This window comes from Vipera berus, assembly GCF_964194415.1.
Source record: "Vipera berus genome assembly, chromosome: 7".
Classification (NCBI taxonomy): Eukaryota; Metazoa; Chordata; class Lepidosauria; order Squamata; family Viperidae; genus Vipera; species Vipera berus.
The window spans coordinates 77,193,628-77,210,850 of NC_138209.1; the positions used below are offsets into that span (position 1 = coordinate 77,193,628).

The 17,223-nt window shown below is 45.6% G+C and overlaps 1 protein-coding gene across 3 annotated transcripts in view; it reads right to left on the reverse strand.

The window, feature by feature from the left end:
* GUF1 (GTP binding elongation factor GUF1) overlaps window positions 1-11,916 on the reverse strand; it is a 29,251-nt gene extending 17,335 nt beyond the window's left edge. Inside the window, exons 1-6 of one of the 3 annotated variants that reach the window (XM_081333211.1) lie at window positions 11,753-11,916; window positions 9,502-9,688; window positions 8,071-8,785; window positions 5,550-5,661; window positions 2,535-2,683; window positions 897-977 (exon numbers count right to left, since the gene is read on the reverse strand). In XM_081333211.1, the coding sequence (XP_081189337.1) occupies window positions 897-977; window positions 2,535-2,683; window positions 5,550-5,661; window positions 8,071-8,223 (495 nt within the window). In that variant the 5' untranslated portion in view covers window positions 8,224-8,785; window positions 9,502-9,688; window positions 11,753-11,916. Of the gene's footprint in view, window positions 1-896; window positions 978-2,534; window positions 2,684-5,549; window positions 5,662-7,046; window positions 7,067-7,148; window positions 7,166-8,070; window positions 8,786-9,501; window positions 9,689-11,752 lie in introns of those variants that run through there. The other 2 variants (XM_081333212.1, XM_081333213.1) reach the window with 2 other exon arrangements.
* Between the last annotated feature and the right edge of the window lie 5,307 nt (window positions 11,917-17,223).

Genomic DNA, 17,223 nt, shown 5'->3' on the forward strand with positions numbered 1-17,223 from the left:
ATCTTGGCTGAAAAATATATTGAGATGGTTTGGGCAAATGTATCTATACAGGTAGGCAGAATCCAGCTATTTTGTATGAATATATACACATTGTGAAGTTCAACCTATCTACAAAAGAGCTTGCATTGTTATGGATCTTGCAAACATCTAAGTTTTTGGGGGGGAAAATACAATGTCTTGTTTTGGGCAAAAATAGCATTGTTGGTCATGAGTCCACAGCAGAAGAAGGCATGAAAAGAAGATTTATTCCAGATAAAACATCATAGCTGCTCTTTTACTGACAATCTTGAGGGTTCCGAAATCAGGTTCATAAAAGAGTCCAGAACAAGGGCAATAAAATAACATGGTGTTTGATTCAATAACCTAGTAGCTCAATAACACTTCAACCATTTGTATCCCTAATTCCTTCATCCATCTAGTTCAGGGGGTCTTCAAACTTGGCCCTTTGATGACTTGTGGACTTCAACTCCCAGAATTCCTCAGTCAGTGTGCCTGTCTGATGAATTCTGGGAGTTGAAGTCCACAAGTCCTAAAAGGACCAAGTTTGAAGACCCCTGGTCTAGTTCTTAGGAACTAGACACAGGCACCCCATCTCTGAAAATACTTAATGCAGCTTAAACATGCAAATTAATATGGACGGACATTTCACGTGTTCCAAATTATTCTTTCATTCAGTTCATTTAAGGTTCCTGACTAGGATCACCAACTCCCGTTTCTTTGACAAGGCAGCCACGCTTACGAGAGAACCCTTTTTGGTCCTTCCCCCCCCCCCATTTTTAAAAGTTATTTAACCAAGTTGTTGGTTTGGTGAGCCAGTTTTCCACAGCCCCATTTGAATGGGAAAGCCCTTTTTGTTCCTTCAGGAATAAAATTCAACTTCCTTTCGAAACACCTACCTGATTTGCATCTACCACTAAGAGGACGCCCTGACAAGCCGACAGCGATCGTGACACTTCGTAGTTAAAATCCACGTGACCCTGAGCAGAAGGGAAGAAACATCTGATGAAAAACATCGACAGACTGTCATGAAGTCGTCACTTAGATTGACTCGGCCTTCCGCCCTTCTGAGGTCAGTCAAATGAGGACCCAGATGGTTGGGGGCCACAGGCTGACTCTGTAAACTGCTTAGAGTGAGCTGTAAAACCCTGTGAAGCGGTATATAAATGCTATTGCTATTCCTTCTCACCCTCCGTCCCTCCCTTCTGCCATGGTGGCGCAGTGGTTAGAATGCAGCACTGCAGGCTAACTCTGTCGACAGTTCGATCGTGACCAGCTCAAATGTGACTCAGCCTTCCATCCTTCCGAAGTTGGTAAAATGAGGACCCAGATTGTTGGGGGGCAACAGGCTGACTCTGTAAACCCGAGAGAGGGCTGTAAAACACCGTGAAGCAGTATATAAGTCTAAGTCCTATTGCTATCTGGCCCTCTGCTTATTTATCAGAAGAATTTCAAACCAATTTCAGTTCATTACTGCATATCCCTTCTTTTCTCATAGGAACATCCAAAGCGGTGGTGAACTTTCCAGGGCAGGAATAAATGGCCGCTACATCAATCTCTTTATCGGCATAAAGGAAGTGGCAGACGTTATGTGGGTTGCAGGTGGCGTTGTGTACATAAAAAATGACAGGGCTTTGATTGCCTGGTCCTGCCTGCCACTTTGACCCCCTTGAGGTCCTCTGATGACGCCCCAGGGATTTACGGCTTTCCACTTGCGATCTCACCATTGTTAAGGAATTTCTCCCAGACTTCTGTCTCTCCTAACGAAGATGCCTGGCTGTTTTAACCAGCTGGATTTGGTGTGCAAAGTCTCTTGATGCTTAAACCTCATCGAATGAAGCAGCTCTCTTAGTGGGGAAGGGGATTATGGAGCTCCCCACAGCAGCCACAGAGGTTGTGGACAACAGGAAAAAAAAGGGACCTTCCCACTCATTTAATTTATTAGAACAATGATTCGATTACTGTTTTTCATCTATAACCTGCTGCTCTATCTTTATCTTTATTCCAGCCTAACTTCCACCAGGTTCCCTAACCTAAGAGACTTTAAAAAAAAAGACTTTACTTTAAACCAAAAACACTAAGCAGAAAGCTGTCCAAGGCCCAGCAAAATTCCAGCTTCTAGCATTATTTTTATTTTCAGGAAGGCCCCCAAAGTCCAACTAAAATGGTCTCCTAACCTTCTGTTAAACCAGCCTGCTGTGGCTGGGCCCATCTCCCAAAGACAGCCCTCAAAAGTCCAAATGGACACCTGCCGCAGGAAATATAAATCAGTGAATAAATTTTGAATAGCCTGTCTAGAATGTTCCTTGTATAGTCTTCCTGGCTGAGATCTCCACCTGTTTGTCTCATGAGTTCTTCACGCCCGTTTGATAACAATGGGGAATTCACCTAACCTCAACAGAAGGATTGCTTAGGGTTGATATAGCAGGAGATGAGTGTCTGGGGCCCGCCTAAACCGGCAACTGGACTGCAGCCACCGACTTTGCGTTCTGCTTTGCAGTCGATTCCTCCTAGTTCACAACCAACAATGGACTTACCGGCGTATCAATGAGATTTAACAGGTAGCTTGTTCCTTGGTGGTTATAAATGAGGGAAGCCGTCTGGGCCTTGACCGTGATTCCTCTTTCTCGTTCCACTTGCAGTTTATCCAGCACCTGTTTATTATCGCCGGTTTTGGCAATGGCTCCTAGAGGATCAAAGACAGTCAGGGTGAAGGTGACAAAGAGTTGCATTCTCTTCCCAAGGAAGGGCCCTCGGTCCACCACAGAGTCCACCCAACGAAGCCACCATGATTCCCATCGCTTCTCAAAGTTACTCTGCCAAGGGCAACTTCTGACCACAGCCATCCAAGGGAGCCCCCCCACTGTGGCAGATTTGGGAGGACGCAGGATTGGCACACAAGAAAGACAATTGGCAAAACACCCCCCCCACACACACACCCATCCAAGCCCCCGCATAGAGATGGGAAGGCCTTAGTTTAAGCGTGAGACCGTAAATGCTAAGGGGAAGAAAGAGAGGAAATACTTAATGTAGTAGTTTGAGATTTGTGCTAAAGATAAAAGGTAAAGGTTCCCCCGCACATGCGTGCTAGTCGTTTCCGACTCTAGGGGCCGGTGATCATCTCCGTTTCAAAGCCGAAGAGCCAGCGCTTGTCCGAGGACGTCTCCGTGGTCATGTGGCCGGCATGACTAGACGCCAAAGGCGCACGGAACGCGGTTACCTTCCCACCGTAGTGGTCCCTATTTTTCTACTTGCATTTTCACGTGCTTTCGAACTGCTAGGTTGGCAGAAGCTGGGATGAGTAACAGGCGCTCACTCTGTTATGCGGCACTAGGGATTCGACCCGCCAAACTGCCAACCTTCTGATCGACAAGCTCAGCATCCTAACCCACTGAGCCACCGCATCCCTTGGTGCTAAAGATACTTGTATGTTATTGAATTATCGATTAACTCAGCCACCACCTTGCTTTTTAAATATTTAAATGTAAAATTAGAAAGGTAATGAAACTTTAAAAAAAAGAGAGAGATGAAAAAAAAAAAGGACTGTAGCCTTAATGAAAGATTTCTGAGGCTTTTTGTAAAGTCTTAAATTATTGCACGTTCTCTCAGCCGAAGACAAGCAGGTTCTGGAATACAATTAAAGTAAGTCTGTACTTCTCAATGCAGTTCTCCAACAAGAGAAATATGCATGTGTGCCACTAGGGGGCACCGCAGAGAAAAACGGCTCCAGTTTCGTTTGCTTGTTGACAGTTTCTTCCTTTTTTTTTTTTTGCTTTTCGGGGGGAAAGGGGGGGTACCTGTTTTATTGCGAGCACAATGGTTTTGTATACACTGCATTTCAAGCAATTTGTAAAACTACTCCTCGCTGATTTTTTTTCGCAACTTTTCCAAAATTTCTATTTTTTCCAGAAAAAAAAATAGGGATAAAAAACCAGTCGTCTTATACTCCGGAAAATCAGCGAGCCCGGGAAGGCACGCCCTCCCCTCTCACTGTGGAGGAAGCAGGGCAGGCTAGCGTCTGGCGAGAGCCGGCAGGGCAGTCCTGTGCACGCGTGCACTCCCTGGCTGTTAAGGAGCACTCCTTAGCAGCCGGGGAGTGCGCTCGTGTGCAGGACTGCCCTGCCGGCTCCCGCCCAACGCTCTTCCCTCTTGAGGCAGCATCCCCGAGGACTCCTTAGGAGCTGGGGAGCGATGCTGCCTCAAGAGGGAAGAGTGTCGGGCGGGAGCCAGCAGGGCAGTCCTGCACACGCGCGCACTCCCCGGCTGCTAAGGAGTGCTCCTTAACAGCTGGGGAGCGCGCGCATGCGCAGGACTGCCCTGCTGGCTCCCGCCAGATGCCAGCCTGCCCTGCTTCCTCCACAGTGAGAGGGGAGGGCGTGCCTTCCTGGGCTCGCTGATTTTCCGGCGTATAAGACGAAAAATCTTGAAAATCATCTCAAAAGTTGGGGGGGGTCGTCTTATATGCCCAGTCGTCTTATACGCCGGAAAATACGGTACATTTTCCCTGTTGACTTTCAAAATCAAAGAAAATGGATTAAGAGACAAGGTATTCATTGAGACAAGCGACCCTGTTGTTAAACGAGACATCATGTCAACACAATGGACTTAACAATTCATTTTTGTGTGAATAACCCTGGTTGTTAACTAAGACATCATATGACAAGATGATCTTCTTCATTAAGAAGATCACCTGCGGTCATTAAGGTATACACTTGCATAGAAGCCAATCTTTTGGGGTGTATTTTACAAAATATTTGGCTTAGCTCTGACTATATATGGTAAACATTTTTCCTACAATGCAAGTCTACTGTAGTTTCAGAAAAAACATACTGAAAATGCAGCAGCCATAATTTTACCATGTCTAAACAGAACGGAAGTCTCAACATTTCATTTGACTCTAAATGAATACGGCCGGGGTCTTCAAACTCAGCAACTTTAAGACTTGTGGACTTCAACTTCCAGAATTTCCCATCTGAGTTTGGAGACCCCTGAAATACACTAAAGGTAAAGGTTCCCCCGCACATGCGTGCTAGTCATTTCCGACTCTAGGGGCCGGTGCTCATCTCCGTTTCAAAGCCGAAGAGCCAGCGCTTGTCCGAGGACATCTCCGTGGTCATGTGGCCGGCATGACTAGACGCCAAAGGCGCACGGAACGCTGTTACCTTCCCACCAGAGTGGTCCCTATTTTTCTACTTACATTTTTTTACGTGCTTTCGAACTGCTAGGTTGGCAGAAGCTGGGACGAGTAGCAGGCGCTCACTCTGTTACGCGGCACTCGGGATTCGACCCGCCAAACTGCCGACCTTCTGATCGACAAGCTCAGCGTCCTAACCCACTGAGCCACCGCGTCCCTTGAAATACACTACAGCATTGCAATAAACTAAAATTTAAGAGTCACTCCCATGGAGAAACACGGCATTTTAAACATGGGGACCTTAAATATCTGAAAGATTTTTTCGCGTGGAATCTTCAGCAAATTCAAGAAACGTGGCAGTAGAATGCATAGCCCATATGGAAATACAGAGGCACGCATTTTATAAAAATTACTCCACCTGTTATTTCCAGCAGCCGATCAGCTAACGTACTCTTTCCATGATCCACGTGGGCAACTATGCTAAAATTTCTAATATTTTCTGCAGGGAACAATGACATATCCAGTGTATCCTAAAGAAGATGCAAAAAGGAAAACGCAAACCATTAAAAGCCATTCATTTTTTTAAAAAAACTGCTTCACGACAAGAGTATTTTCACAAAAGACGTTCGTATTCTGATTGGATCGTGATAATTTACATTTCCAGCTCTGTGGAATTAAATCTTTTTCGCGCGTCTCTTACTTTAAAGGTAAGAATCTCCTAACTGTATGCATTTATGCAACACAGGCACCAGGAATATTGTAAAAAAAACAAGACTTACGCCATGTCATCCCTAACAATTTATATGGTTTTATAGCACAACCCATTTATAGTGTTTCTTTATTCTGGGAGGCTTTGTGACTCTTTCTTGCTTTGTGCTCGATTCCTGTGTCTTTAAGGGTATAGTGAAGGGACTGGGGGGGGGGCATTCTTACTACACTGTGGAAGGAGAGCTCAGAAAGTAAGGAGGAAGGAGAGGAGAGGGAGAGAGGAAGAAGAGCCAACCAGCCAGCTGGTACTGGTGCGTATTAATAAATATGGATAAATTCATTGTACATTTGTCAGTGCAAAGGGAAAGTGATTCAGCAAAGGAACTGCCACAGAAGAAATTAAAACTGGTACTTTTTTTCCTACGGTTTGTAACATTTTATTAGATTACAGAATAAAATACAAAAATACAAAAGCAAATAGTAGGACACAGTGGGGAGGAAAAAGGGGGGAGAAGGGAAGGGGAGAAGGGAAAAAGAACAGACTTCCTCTGTTGCAGTAGAAGGAAGCATTAACGTTGAACCTCAACTTTTTAAAGATAAAGGTAAAGATTCCCCCGCACATGTGTGCTAGTCGTTTCCAACTCTAGGGGCCAGTGCTCATCTCCGTTTCAAAGCCGAAGAGCCAGCGCTTGTCCGAGGACGTCTCCGTGGTCATGTGGCCGGCATGACTAGACGCCAAAGGCGCACGGAGCGCTGTTACCTTCCCACCAGAGTGGTCCCTATTTTTCTACTTGCATTTTTACCTGCTTTCGAACTGCTAGGATGGCAGAAGCTGGGACGAGTAAAAGGAGCTCGCTGTTACGCGGCACTCGGGATTCGACCCGCCAAACTGCCGACCTTCTGATCGACAAGCTCAGCGTCCTAACCCATTGAGCCACCGCGTCCCTTTTACTTTTCCATAATATTATAAACTAGCCATTTCTATAACAACAAATGAACCTAATCAGTAAAACCCAAAATCCTTCCCCCCCCCTTTTTTTTTTAGTCATCAGGTTTTTGACACCTTGCTAAGCACTGGTGGTACTCAAATATTGTCACGTGCTAAAAGCAGTACAATCTGTGAAAAAGTTGAAAAGCCCTGATCTACAACACGGTCCTTTCAGCAGTTCCAAGAAGGCTCCACACCCATGCGCACCACTCAGCTGACCTTGAGGGCGCAGATAAACCTCCAAGTGGCCTCAAAGACTCTCTAAGAAGAAGGCAAATAACCAGCGGTCTGCAAGGAGTATAAATCCTTCCATTCCCTCACCATCCAGTCAGAGCCGAAGAAGCTTCTGGGATGAGAAGCGAAACCTCTTCAAAGAAAAACTAGAAAGTCCAGTTGCCTCCTGAAAAAAAAGCCCCTTTGGGACAACCATAACCTGGAGAACGGAAGAATCTCCATAGACACTCTTGTTTTTAACTTAAAAAGGACGGTCCCTTATCCAGGCACCAAACAACATACACACAGTTCTGGATTTTATGCAAAGTATTCTGCAAAATACTTGTTGGGTAGCACTACATACATCCTATTTATTACAAATTGGATGAATCAACGTTTGGTCAAGAGGCTGGTGGGCCTGTCTACCTAGAAATCAGTCCAAAAGAAGAGGATATTTGTCGGTCAGAGAGGAACTGTGGGGCCCTTGGTGCTCTCTGAGCTTGCTTGTTGTTGGTTTTTTGCAAACATTGTATGACCCAACTAGGTAACGTCATCAGTGCCAGAAGGGAGAAAAGTATCTAGTGCAGTACCAAGCACTAATGTTCCCTAGTTGGGTCATGAAACGCCTGCAAGAAAACCACCCAGCTCAGAGAGCACCAAGGACCCCACAGTTGTCGTCATTCTCTTCCTCCTTCTCCTCCTCCAACTCATCCTGTTCAAACTTCTCCTCCTCCTCCTCCATCCCCTTCTAGCACTGATGATGTTCCCTAGTTGGGTCATGAAACGCCTGCAAGAAAACCACCCAGCTCAGAGAGCACCCAGGACCCCACATAATCGATCTCAAAATACCAGACCCTGTTCAAGAACAAAAAGCAAAGCTATTATGTCCAAATAAGGAGGAATTGCTTTGATATGGGGCCAATGTACCTTTTGGATCCCACCCGCTTTGGAGGTAAGCTGTAAAAATTAGATTACTTAAAAGCTGAACTCTCCAATCGTTGGGTACAAGCAAATAAGAAATTGCAATCACCTTGTTTGTCCTGGAGCAATATTTCCTTGAGGGAACAGCATGATGTACAGAAGGTATTTCTGTCCGGAGAGAAAGATATGAAAGAAAGGTAGCATTGCGGGACATCTTACACCTGACGGACACACATAATGCCCTTTGGATGAGTGAAGGCATCCTTCCAGATTAACTGCGAGACCACCGTCCAGGCTAAGCAAAGGAAACGTTCACAGAAGCCTATTGATCAGCATACTGCTTCTACAGATAAATTCATTTCTATAAATAATCACAGGCAGCTTTAGTCCAATTTCCCAAAAAGACAGAGGCAAGTATTCTTAAAAAGGACATTCAAAAGGCCGTGCCTATTTCCTCTTTATCTAGGTTGATCTTCTGGATAAATCCTGCAAAAAAAAAAAAGCTTCATTTCTTTTAGAAATATACATCCGTGGGTCCAATTTTTCTTTCCCTAAATTTGCAGTGTGTCTTGGCTGGGGTGGGATGGGGTGGGGTGTGTGTGTGGGGGGGGGTAATAGGTCACTTCCCAGAGAGAGAGAGAGAGTCGTAAGGCAGGACAGACACAAGGCTGACTTGCAGCGTCAGAAAGATACGCAGCCGTATCCTGAATGACGTCACTGCAAATCAGATTTAGCCGATTTTCTCCCTTCTTGTGACGCTCTTGGTTTGCGTCGCTTCCGATTTTCACTCCTGTTCCTTCTCTTTGTACGATGGCGACTGCGCCCTAGAAGAAGAATGGACGTGTTTCACTTGCAGGAAGCTGACAGACCAGGAAAAAACAAACAAACAGGTGAGTTTTACACGAGTATAGCAAGTCCTCAGCTGAGCCCCAGATTTCCTTTGCTGAGACACTCGTTAAGTGAAATTTGCTCCGTTTTACGACCTTTCTTGCCACCTCGGTTAAGCAAATCCCTGCAGTTCTTAAATTAGTAACACGGTTGGTAAAGTGAATCTTTGCTTGCACTTGGCTTGTTAGAAGGTCCCCAAAAGGGGATCTCTTCTTTTGATTAAACTAGACCGGGGTTAGGCAACCTTGGCTCTTTTAGGACTTACGGACTTCAATACGCCTGCCCTCTGGAACCAGCTGCCCGTGGAGCTTAGGACTGCCCCTGACCTTCGTTCATTTCGCTGGGACCTGAAGACCTGGCTCTTTGAGCTCTCCGGCCCAGGCTAAGAATTTTTAATTGGGGTTTTTATTTTTTAGGGATTTGATTTAATCTTTTAAAATTGTTTTTAACTTTTGTATTGATTTGGTTTTAAATACCCTGTAAACCGCCCTGAGTCCTTCGGGAAAGGGCGGTATATAAATCCAATAAAATAAATAAATAAAATAAATAAATACCCAGAATTCCTGAAGCAGCCATGCTGACTCAGGAATTCTGGGAGTTGAAGTCCACAAGTTATAAAAGAGCCAAGGTTGCCTACCCCTCATAGACCTACCCAATTCCAGCAACTGTTCTTTGCATGTTTTAGCCTCCAGTCCTCTAATCGTCTTTCTTGCTCTTCTCTGCACTCATGGGCGCTCCATCAATGGAGATTTTTAAGATGAGACTAGACAGTCACTTGTCTGAATTGGTATAGGCTTAAGCAGGGGGTTGGACTAGAAGACCTCCGAGATCCTTTCCGGCTGCAATAACAAGAACAACAACAACATCTTACATTTTAAGAAGATAGCTGGTTGATACCTAGGATGCTGGCAGCAACCTGTGTCAACCATTAGTGCCAGTCAATTTGAGTGTTCAGTTGACTGAGTTTCATGTTTAATGAATAAAAGTTAAATAATAATAATAATAATAATAATAATAATAATAATAATAATAATAATAATAATAATAATAATAATAAGAGTTGGAAGGGACCTTGGAGGTCATCTAGTCCAACCCCCTGCTCAGGCAGGAAACCCTATACCATTTCAGACAAATGGCTGTCCAGTCTCTTCTTAAAAACCTCCAGTGTTGGAGCATTCACCACTTCTGGAGGCAGGTTGTTCCACTGGTTAATTGTTCTAACTGTCAGGAAGTTTCTCCTTAGTTCCAGGTTGCTTCTCTCCTTGATCAGTTTCCATCCGTTGCTTCTTGTCCTGCCTTCGGGTGCTTTGGAGAACAGCTTGACTCCCTCTTCTTTGGGGCAGCCCCTGAGATACTGGAAGACTGCTATCCTGTCCCCTAGTCCTTCTCTTCATTAGACGTATCCAATTCCAGCAGTCATTCCTTGTATGTTTTAGCCTGCAGTCCCCTGATCATCTTCGTTGCTCTTCTCTGGACTCTTTCTAGAGCCTCAACATTACATCGTGGTGACTAAAACTGGATGCAGGATTCCCTAAGTGTGGCCTTACCAAGGCCTTGTAAAGCGGTATTAACAGTTCTCATGATCTGGATTCTATCCCTGTTAATGTTATTTTAGCCAAGGATGTTTTCTTTCCCCTCCCCCGCTGCCCCTGCGTCCTTCTCTTTGATAGACTAAAAAGGTAAAGGTTCCCCCGCACATGCGTGCTAGTCGTTTCCGACTCTAGGGGCCGGTGCTCATCTCCGTTTCAAAGCCGAAGAGCCAGCGCTTGTCCGAGGACGTCTCTGTGGTCATGTGACCGGCATGACTAGACGCCAAAGGCGCACGGAACGTTGTTACCTTCCCACCGTAGCGGTCCCTATTTTTCTACTTGCATTTTTTACGTGCTTTCGAACTGCTAGGTTGGCAGAAGCTGGGACGAGTAACAGGCGCTCACTCTGCTGCGTGGCACTCGGGATTTGACCCGCCAAACTGCCGACCTACTGATTGACAAGCTCAGCGTCCTAACCCACTGAGCCCCCGCGTCCTTCTCTTCGATAGACTAGACATCCCCAATTCCTGCCACCATTCTTCGTATAGTTTCAACCTCCAGCCCCCTGATCCTCTTCGTTGCTCTTCTCTGCACTCGTTCCAGAGTCGCAACGTCTTTTGTTTACATCGGGGCACCCCAAACCTGGATGCAGAGTGTTCCGAGGGTGGGCTTACCAAGGCATCGCGAAAGGGGTATTAACCCTTCGCGTGATCGTGATTCAATGCAAGGCGCTCACACACACACACACACACACACACACACACAGTCCCTTGAAGAGCAGCGTATTAACCCTTCGCGTGATCGTGATTCAATGCAAGCCACGCACACACACACAGACACCCCGTCCCTTGCAGAGCAGCGTATTAACCCTTCGCGTGATCGTGATTCAATGCAAGGCACACACACACACACACACACACACACATACACACAGACACCCCGTCCCTTGCAGAGCAGCGTATTAACCCTTCGCGTGATCGTGATTCAATGCAAGGCACACACACACACACACACACAGACACCCCGTCCCTTGCAGAGCAGCGTATTAACCCTTCGCGTGATCGTGATTCAATGCAAGGCGCACACACACACACATACACACACACACACAGACACCCCGTCCCTTGCAGAGCAGCGTATTAACCCTTCGCGTGATCGTGATTCAATGCAAGGCACACACACACACACACACACAGACACCCCGTCCCTTGCAGAGCAGCGTATTAACCCTTCGCGTGATCGTGATTCAATGCAAGGCGCACACACACACACATACACACACACACACAGACACCCCGTCCCTTGCAGAGCAGCGTATTAACCCTTCGCGTGATCGTGATTCAATGCAAGGCACACACACGCACACACACACACCGTCCCTTGCAGAGCAACGCTTCCAGCCGTCCGCAGCCCGTGCGCCCCACGCGTGGCGGCCAGGAAACACGCGCCGGCGGACACCGTCCTCCACCCAGGAAGAAAGGACCGCGAAATAGAAGAAAAAAAAGGACAGAGATATATATATATATGCGCGCGCGCGCGCCCTGTGACTTTGGAAGTTTTGACAGGCAACGGGTGGAATCTCGTCCGGGCACCGATGCTGCAGCGTTGCACGGCATGCAAGCGTGCGTGGCCTTTGGTGCATTGCACGCCGGCGGATAAAAGAGGGTGGCTTTGCAAGCAATCCACCCGTTGCTCTCCCTGCTGCTTGGCTTGCCGGCTTTCTTCATTGCACCACCCTTGCTGGCGCTTTGCACCTGGCGTGGGTTGTTTTGGTTGCAGCGGTGCCTTTGCAAATAGCTTTTCTCTCTTCCCGGGACACACTTGGAGGAGGAGGAGGAGGAGGAGGAGGAGTGGGGAGGGAGAGAAAGAGGGCTAGGAAAAGATCGCTTTGCACTTTTCAAAAGTCTACAAAAAAAAAAAAATCAGGGTGGAGAAAAAGAGGACCGGAAACATATCACTCTGTCATTTTTAAAAGTCTGCAAAGGATCAGGATGGAGAAAAGAGAGCCGGGAAAATATAATTACTCTGTATATATATATATTTAAAAGTCTATAAAGCTTCAGGATGGAGAAAAGAGAGCCGGGAAAATATAAATTACTCTGTATATATATTTAAAAGTCTGCAAAGCTTCAGGATGGAGAAAAGAGAGCCGGGAAAATATAATTACTCTGTATATATATTTAAAAGTCTATAAAGCTTCAGGATGGAGAAAAGAGAGCCGGGAAAATATAAATTACTCTGTATATATATTTAAAAGTCTATAAAGCTTCAGGATGGAGAAAAGAGAGCCGGGAAAATATAAATTACTCTGTATATATATTTAAAAGTCTATAAAGCTTCAGGATGGAGAAAAGAGAGCCGGGAAAATATAATTACTCTCTATATATTTAAAAGTCTGCAAAGGATCAGGATGGAGAAAGAGCTGGGAAAATATAATTACTCTGTGAAAAGAGAGCTGGAAAAAATATCACCCCTCTGCATTTTTCAAAAGTCTACAAAGGAACAGGACCGAGAAAGCACTTTATACGCATGCGGTCTGGGCACATGGCTGTGCTAAAGAGTTCCATTGGCTTAACTACAACGGAGGGGAGGAGGAAGCTACTACAGCTCCCGACAGCCTCTGCCGGCGGAGCCAAAAGCGCAAAGCTTCATGGGATCTGTAGTTTAATGCAAGGTTGTGTTTCTGCAGCTTGCAGGTTCCCCCCCCCCAAAAAAAAATAATTAAAAATAAATAAAAATAAAATCTGATTGGAAGGGCTGGGTTGGCTGTTGAAAAAGAAGGCCAGGTGTTACTTATTAAATGTTTCTTGGAAGATTCGGCTTCTTTGGGCTTTTCTTTATGGTGTGTTTCTTTAAATACGGAGTAAAAAAAAGGGGGACTTGAAAACACCTTTCCTGGTATTTAGATTAATCCGTGGAAGTTGCAGAAAGGTAAAGGTCTCCAAGTGACTTTGGGGGTACAGTTGGTCCTTGACTTACGGCCACAACTGAGCCCAACGTTTCTGTGGCTAAGTGAGGCATTTGTTAAGTGAATTTTGCCTCATTTTATGACCTTTCCTGCCAGAGTTGTTAAGTGAATCACTTCAGTGGTTAAGTTAGTAACCCGGTTGTTAAGTGAATCTGGCTTCCTCACTGACCGCTTGTCAGAAGGAGATCACATGCCCCCGGGATCCTGCGACTGTCATAAATAGGAGTCAGTTGAATTTTGATCACGTGACCCTGGGGATGCTGCAAAGGTCGTAAGTGTCAAAAATGGTCATAAGTCACTTTTTTGTGCTGTTGTAACTCTATAAATGGTCATTAAATGAACTGTAGTAAGTTGTAAAGGTAGGTAAAGGTTCCCCCGCACGTGCATGCTAGTCGTTTCCGACTCTAGGGGCCGGTGCTCATCTCCGTTTCAAAGCCGAAGAGCCAGCGCTTGTCCGAAGACGTCTCCGTGGTCACGTGGCCGGCATGACTAGACGCCAAAGGTGCACGGAACGCTGTTACCTTCCCACCGGAGTGGTCCCTATTTTTCTACTTGCATTTTTACGTGCTTTCGAACTGCTAGGTTGGCAGAAGCTGGGACGAGTAACAGGCGCTCACTCTGTTACGCGGCACTCGGGATTCAACCCGCCAAACTGCTGATCTTCTGATCGACAAGCTCAGCGTTCTAACCCACTGAGCCACCGCGTCCCTTATGTAGTAAGTTGAGGACTACCTATATAGTAACCAAAGCTAGCTTTTGAAGGTCAGCCAAGATTAACCAGGAGCTGCTTCTCTTCAGCAGATGAATAGAATAGAGTAGAGTAGAGTAGAGTAGAGTAGAGTAGAGTAGAGTAGAGTAGAATAGAATAGAATAGAATAGAATAGAATAGAATAGAATAGAATAGAATAGAATAGAATAGAATAGAATAGAATAGAATAGAGTTGGAAGGGACCTTAGAGGTCTTCTAGTCCAGCCCCCTGCTCAAGCAGGAGACCCTACCATCTCAGACAAGTGACTGTCTAGGGTTAGGGTTACGTCACCATGAACTTTTTTAAATACCTTGTAAACCGCCCTGAGTCCTACGGGAAAAGGGCGGTATATAAATTCAATAAACTTAAACTTAACTCAGAGAGCAAAATGGACATTGCCAACAAATTCGGAGTGTTTGGGGAGCAAAATTGACATTGGAGGAAAATCCCACTTAGGGTTAGGGTTAGGACACCATGAACTCGGAAAGCAAAATGGACATTGCCAACAAACCCGCAGTGCTTGGGTATGGTTAGGAGGACACTGACTTTTCTAGGCTGCCCTATCTATGTTTCCTGGTAAAATACATGGGAAAATCCCATTGGAGGAAAATTCCACTTAGCCTTTTCTTAAAAATCTCCGGTGATGGAGCGCCCACGATTTCTGAAGGCAACTTCTGTTCCACTGGTTGATTATCTTCACTGTCAGGAATTTCTCCTTAGTTCCAGGTTGCTTCTCTTCTTGATCCAACCATTGTTTCTCATCCTTCCCTCTGGTGCTTTGGTGAACAACGTGACCGCCTGTTCTTTGGGGCAGCCCCTCAGACAGAGAGACAATAGATGAGGTGATTGTGGTATTGGACTAGGATCTAAAACCCATCTTCAGTACAACCAACTTACAGGTAGTCCTTGACTTACAACAGTTCATTTAGTTCAAAGTTACAACGCCGTTTTTCACACTTACGACCGTTGCGGCATCCCCATGATCACGTGATCAAAATTCAGACTGTTGGCAACTGACCTGTATTTACGACGGTTGCAGTGTCATGTGATCCCCTTTAGCGACCTTTGGACAAGCAAAGTCCATAGGGAAGCCAGATTCATTTAACAACCGGATTGCTAACTCAGCCACTGCAGTGATTCACTTAACAACTGAGGCAAAGAACGTTGTAAAACGGGGCAAAATGTCTCACTTAGCAGAAATTTTAGTCTCAATTGTTTTCGTAAGTCTGGATGGGCTGGTAGAATTGGGACCGCTACGCCCTTTCCTCTTGAACTCCTGGTAGAAAAGGTGACGGATGTTACCCTAACGAACAAATAAAATGAATAATTCAAGTATTTGAGGAATCACACCTGTGGAAGTGAACAAACAATTTTCAGAATAAACCTGTTCCTTCATGGAAATTAAGTGACCCTCGCCGACAAAGATCGATTCTAAAGATAAATATATTTCTCCCTCTCCTTCCAACCTTTCGGACGTGCAGGCATGTGATGATGTTGCTGATTAAATTCTTGCGGTTTCTTCGAGCTTCTTCAAGGTGATCATTTATCTTGCACATCAGTCGGGTGTGTTGACCATCATTTTGCCAAGGTTGTGCAGCCGGCTTCCTAGTCAAGCGTACGAATCTTCCCAGAAGACGTGAAAAACTCACCACGTTCAACATAACTGGCTTGATTTGAATTCTGGGTTTAGTTTAAATCATGATTTAGTTTAAATCATGATTTATTCATGGCTGTAACCAGTGGTGGGATCCAAATAGGTGAACGACCGGTTCTCTGCGTGGATGCCGCTTCCGGAAGTCTGTTCTGGGCCTGGGCAACAAAAAAAATTAGCTAGCGGTTCTGCCGAAGTGGCAGAGCGAACCGGCTGAATCTTTCTGCTGGCTGTAATCCGTATCGGCACGGCGTGGGTCAAGCAAGGTGATGCGGTTGCAATATGAAGGATGAAGAACAAAATGTTGTGCGCGCAGCAAAATATGAATCTTCTGCAGGATGCGATGAAATATTATAGCCGGTAGCGGGTAGATTTATGAATGAACCCTGAGCCAGCTTTTTTTGAACCCCTACAAATAGCGCTATTAGTTTCAGCACATCGGAATAGCCGGAGATGTTAACAAAACAATATAGTCTGTCATTTTAACAAGCTTCCCTAAAAGGCCAATTGGCTGTAGCGATACTAAAGAACAATACAGCCTGCCTGCATTTGAAACAACTGCTAGAAAAACCCATGATGTTTTTCAGCAATTCAAAAACTAACGTAATTACATAGAAACGCTCTCCGGTCAGAACAAAATAATATGGCAAAATTGTTGAGCTGGTGTGTACAATTATCCTTTTGTGTGTTTGTGTGTGTGTGTTGCGTTGCGGTAGCATATCCCGGAACATTGAGTTTTATGCAGCCCCTGAATTTAATTTTTGCTGCCTTGGTTTTCCCACTGACCACAGTCAATCAGAACATCAATCAATCAATCAATCAATCAATCAATCAATCAGAAAAAGAGCTGGAAGGGACCTTGGAGGTCTTCTAGTCCAACCCCCTGCTCAGGCAGGAAAACCTATACCATTTCAGCCAAGTGGCTGTCCAGCCTCTTCTTAAAAACCTCCAGTGACGGAGCATCCACAACTTCTGAAGGCAAAGCTGTTCCGTTGCTTAATTGTCCTCAGTGTCTCCTTAATTCCAGGTTGCTTCTCTCCTCCATGAGTTTCCATCCGTGGTTTCTTGTCCTTGTCGGCAAACTACAGTTTAGGTAAAGGTAAAGGTTCCCCCGCACGTGCGTGCTAGTCGTTTCCGACTCTAGGGGCCGGTGCTCATCTCCGTTTCAAAGCCGAAGAGCCAGCGCTTGTCCGAGGACGTCTCCGTGGTCATGTGGCCGGCATGACTAGACGCACAGAACACTGTTACCTTCCCACCGTAGCGGTCCCTATTTTTCTACTTGCATTTTGACGTGCTTTCGAACTGCTAGGTTGGCAGAAGCTGGGACGAGTAACAGGCGCTCACTCTGCTACGCGGCACTCGGGATTCGACCCGCCAAACTGCCGACCTTCTGATCGACAAGCTCAGCGTCCTAACCCACTGAGCCACCGTGTCCCTCTAAAATATAGTTTAGACCTGCCCTGTCTGCAAAAATCTG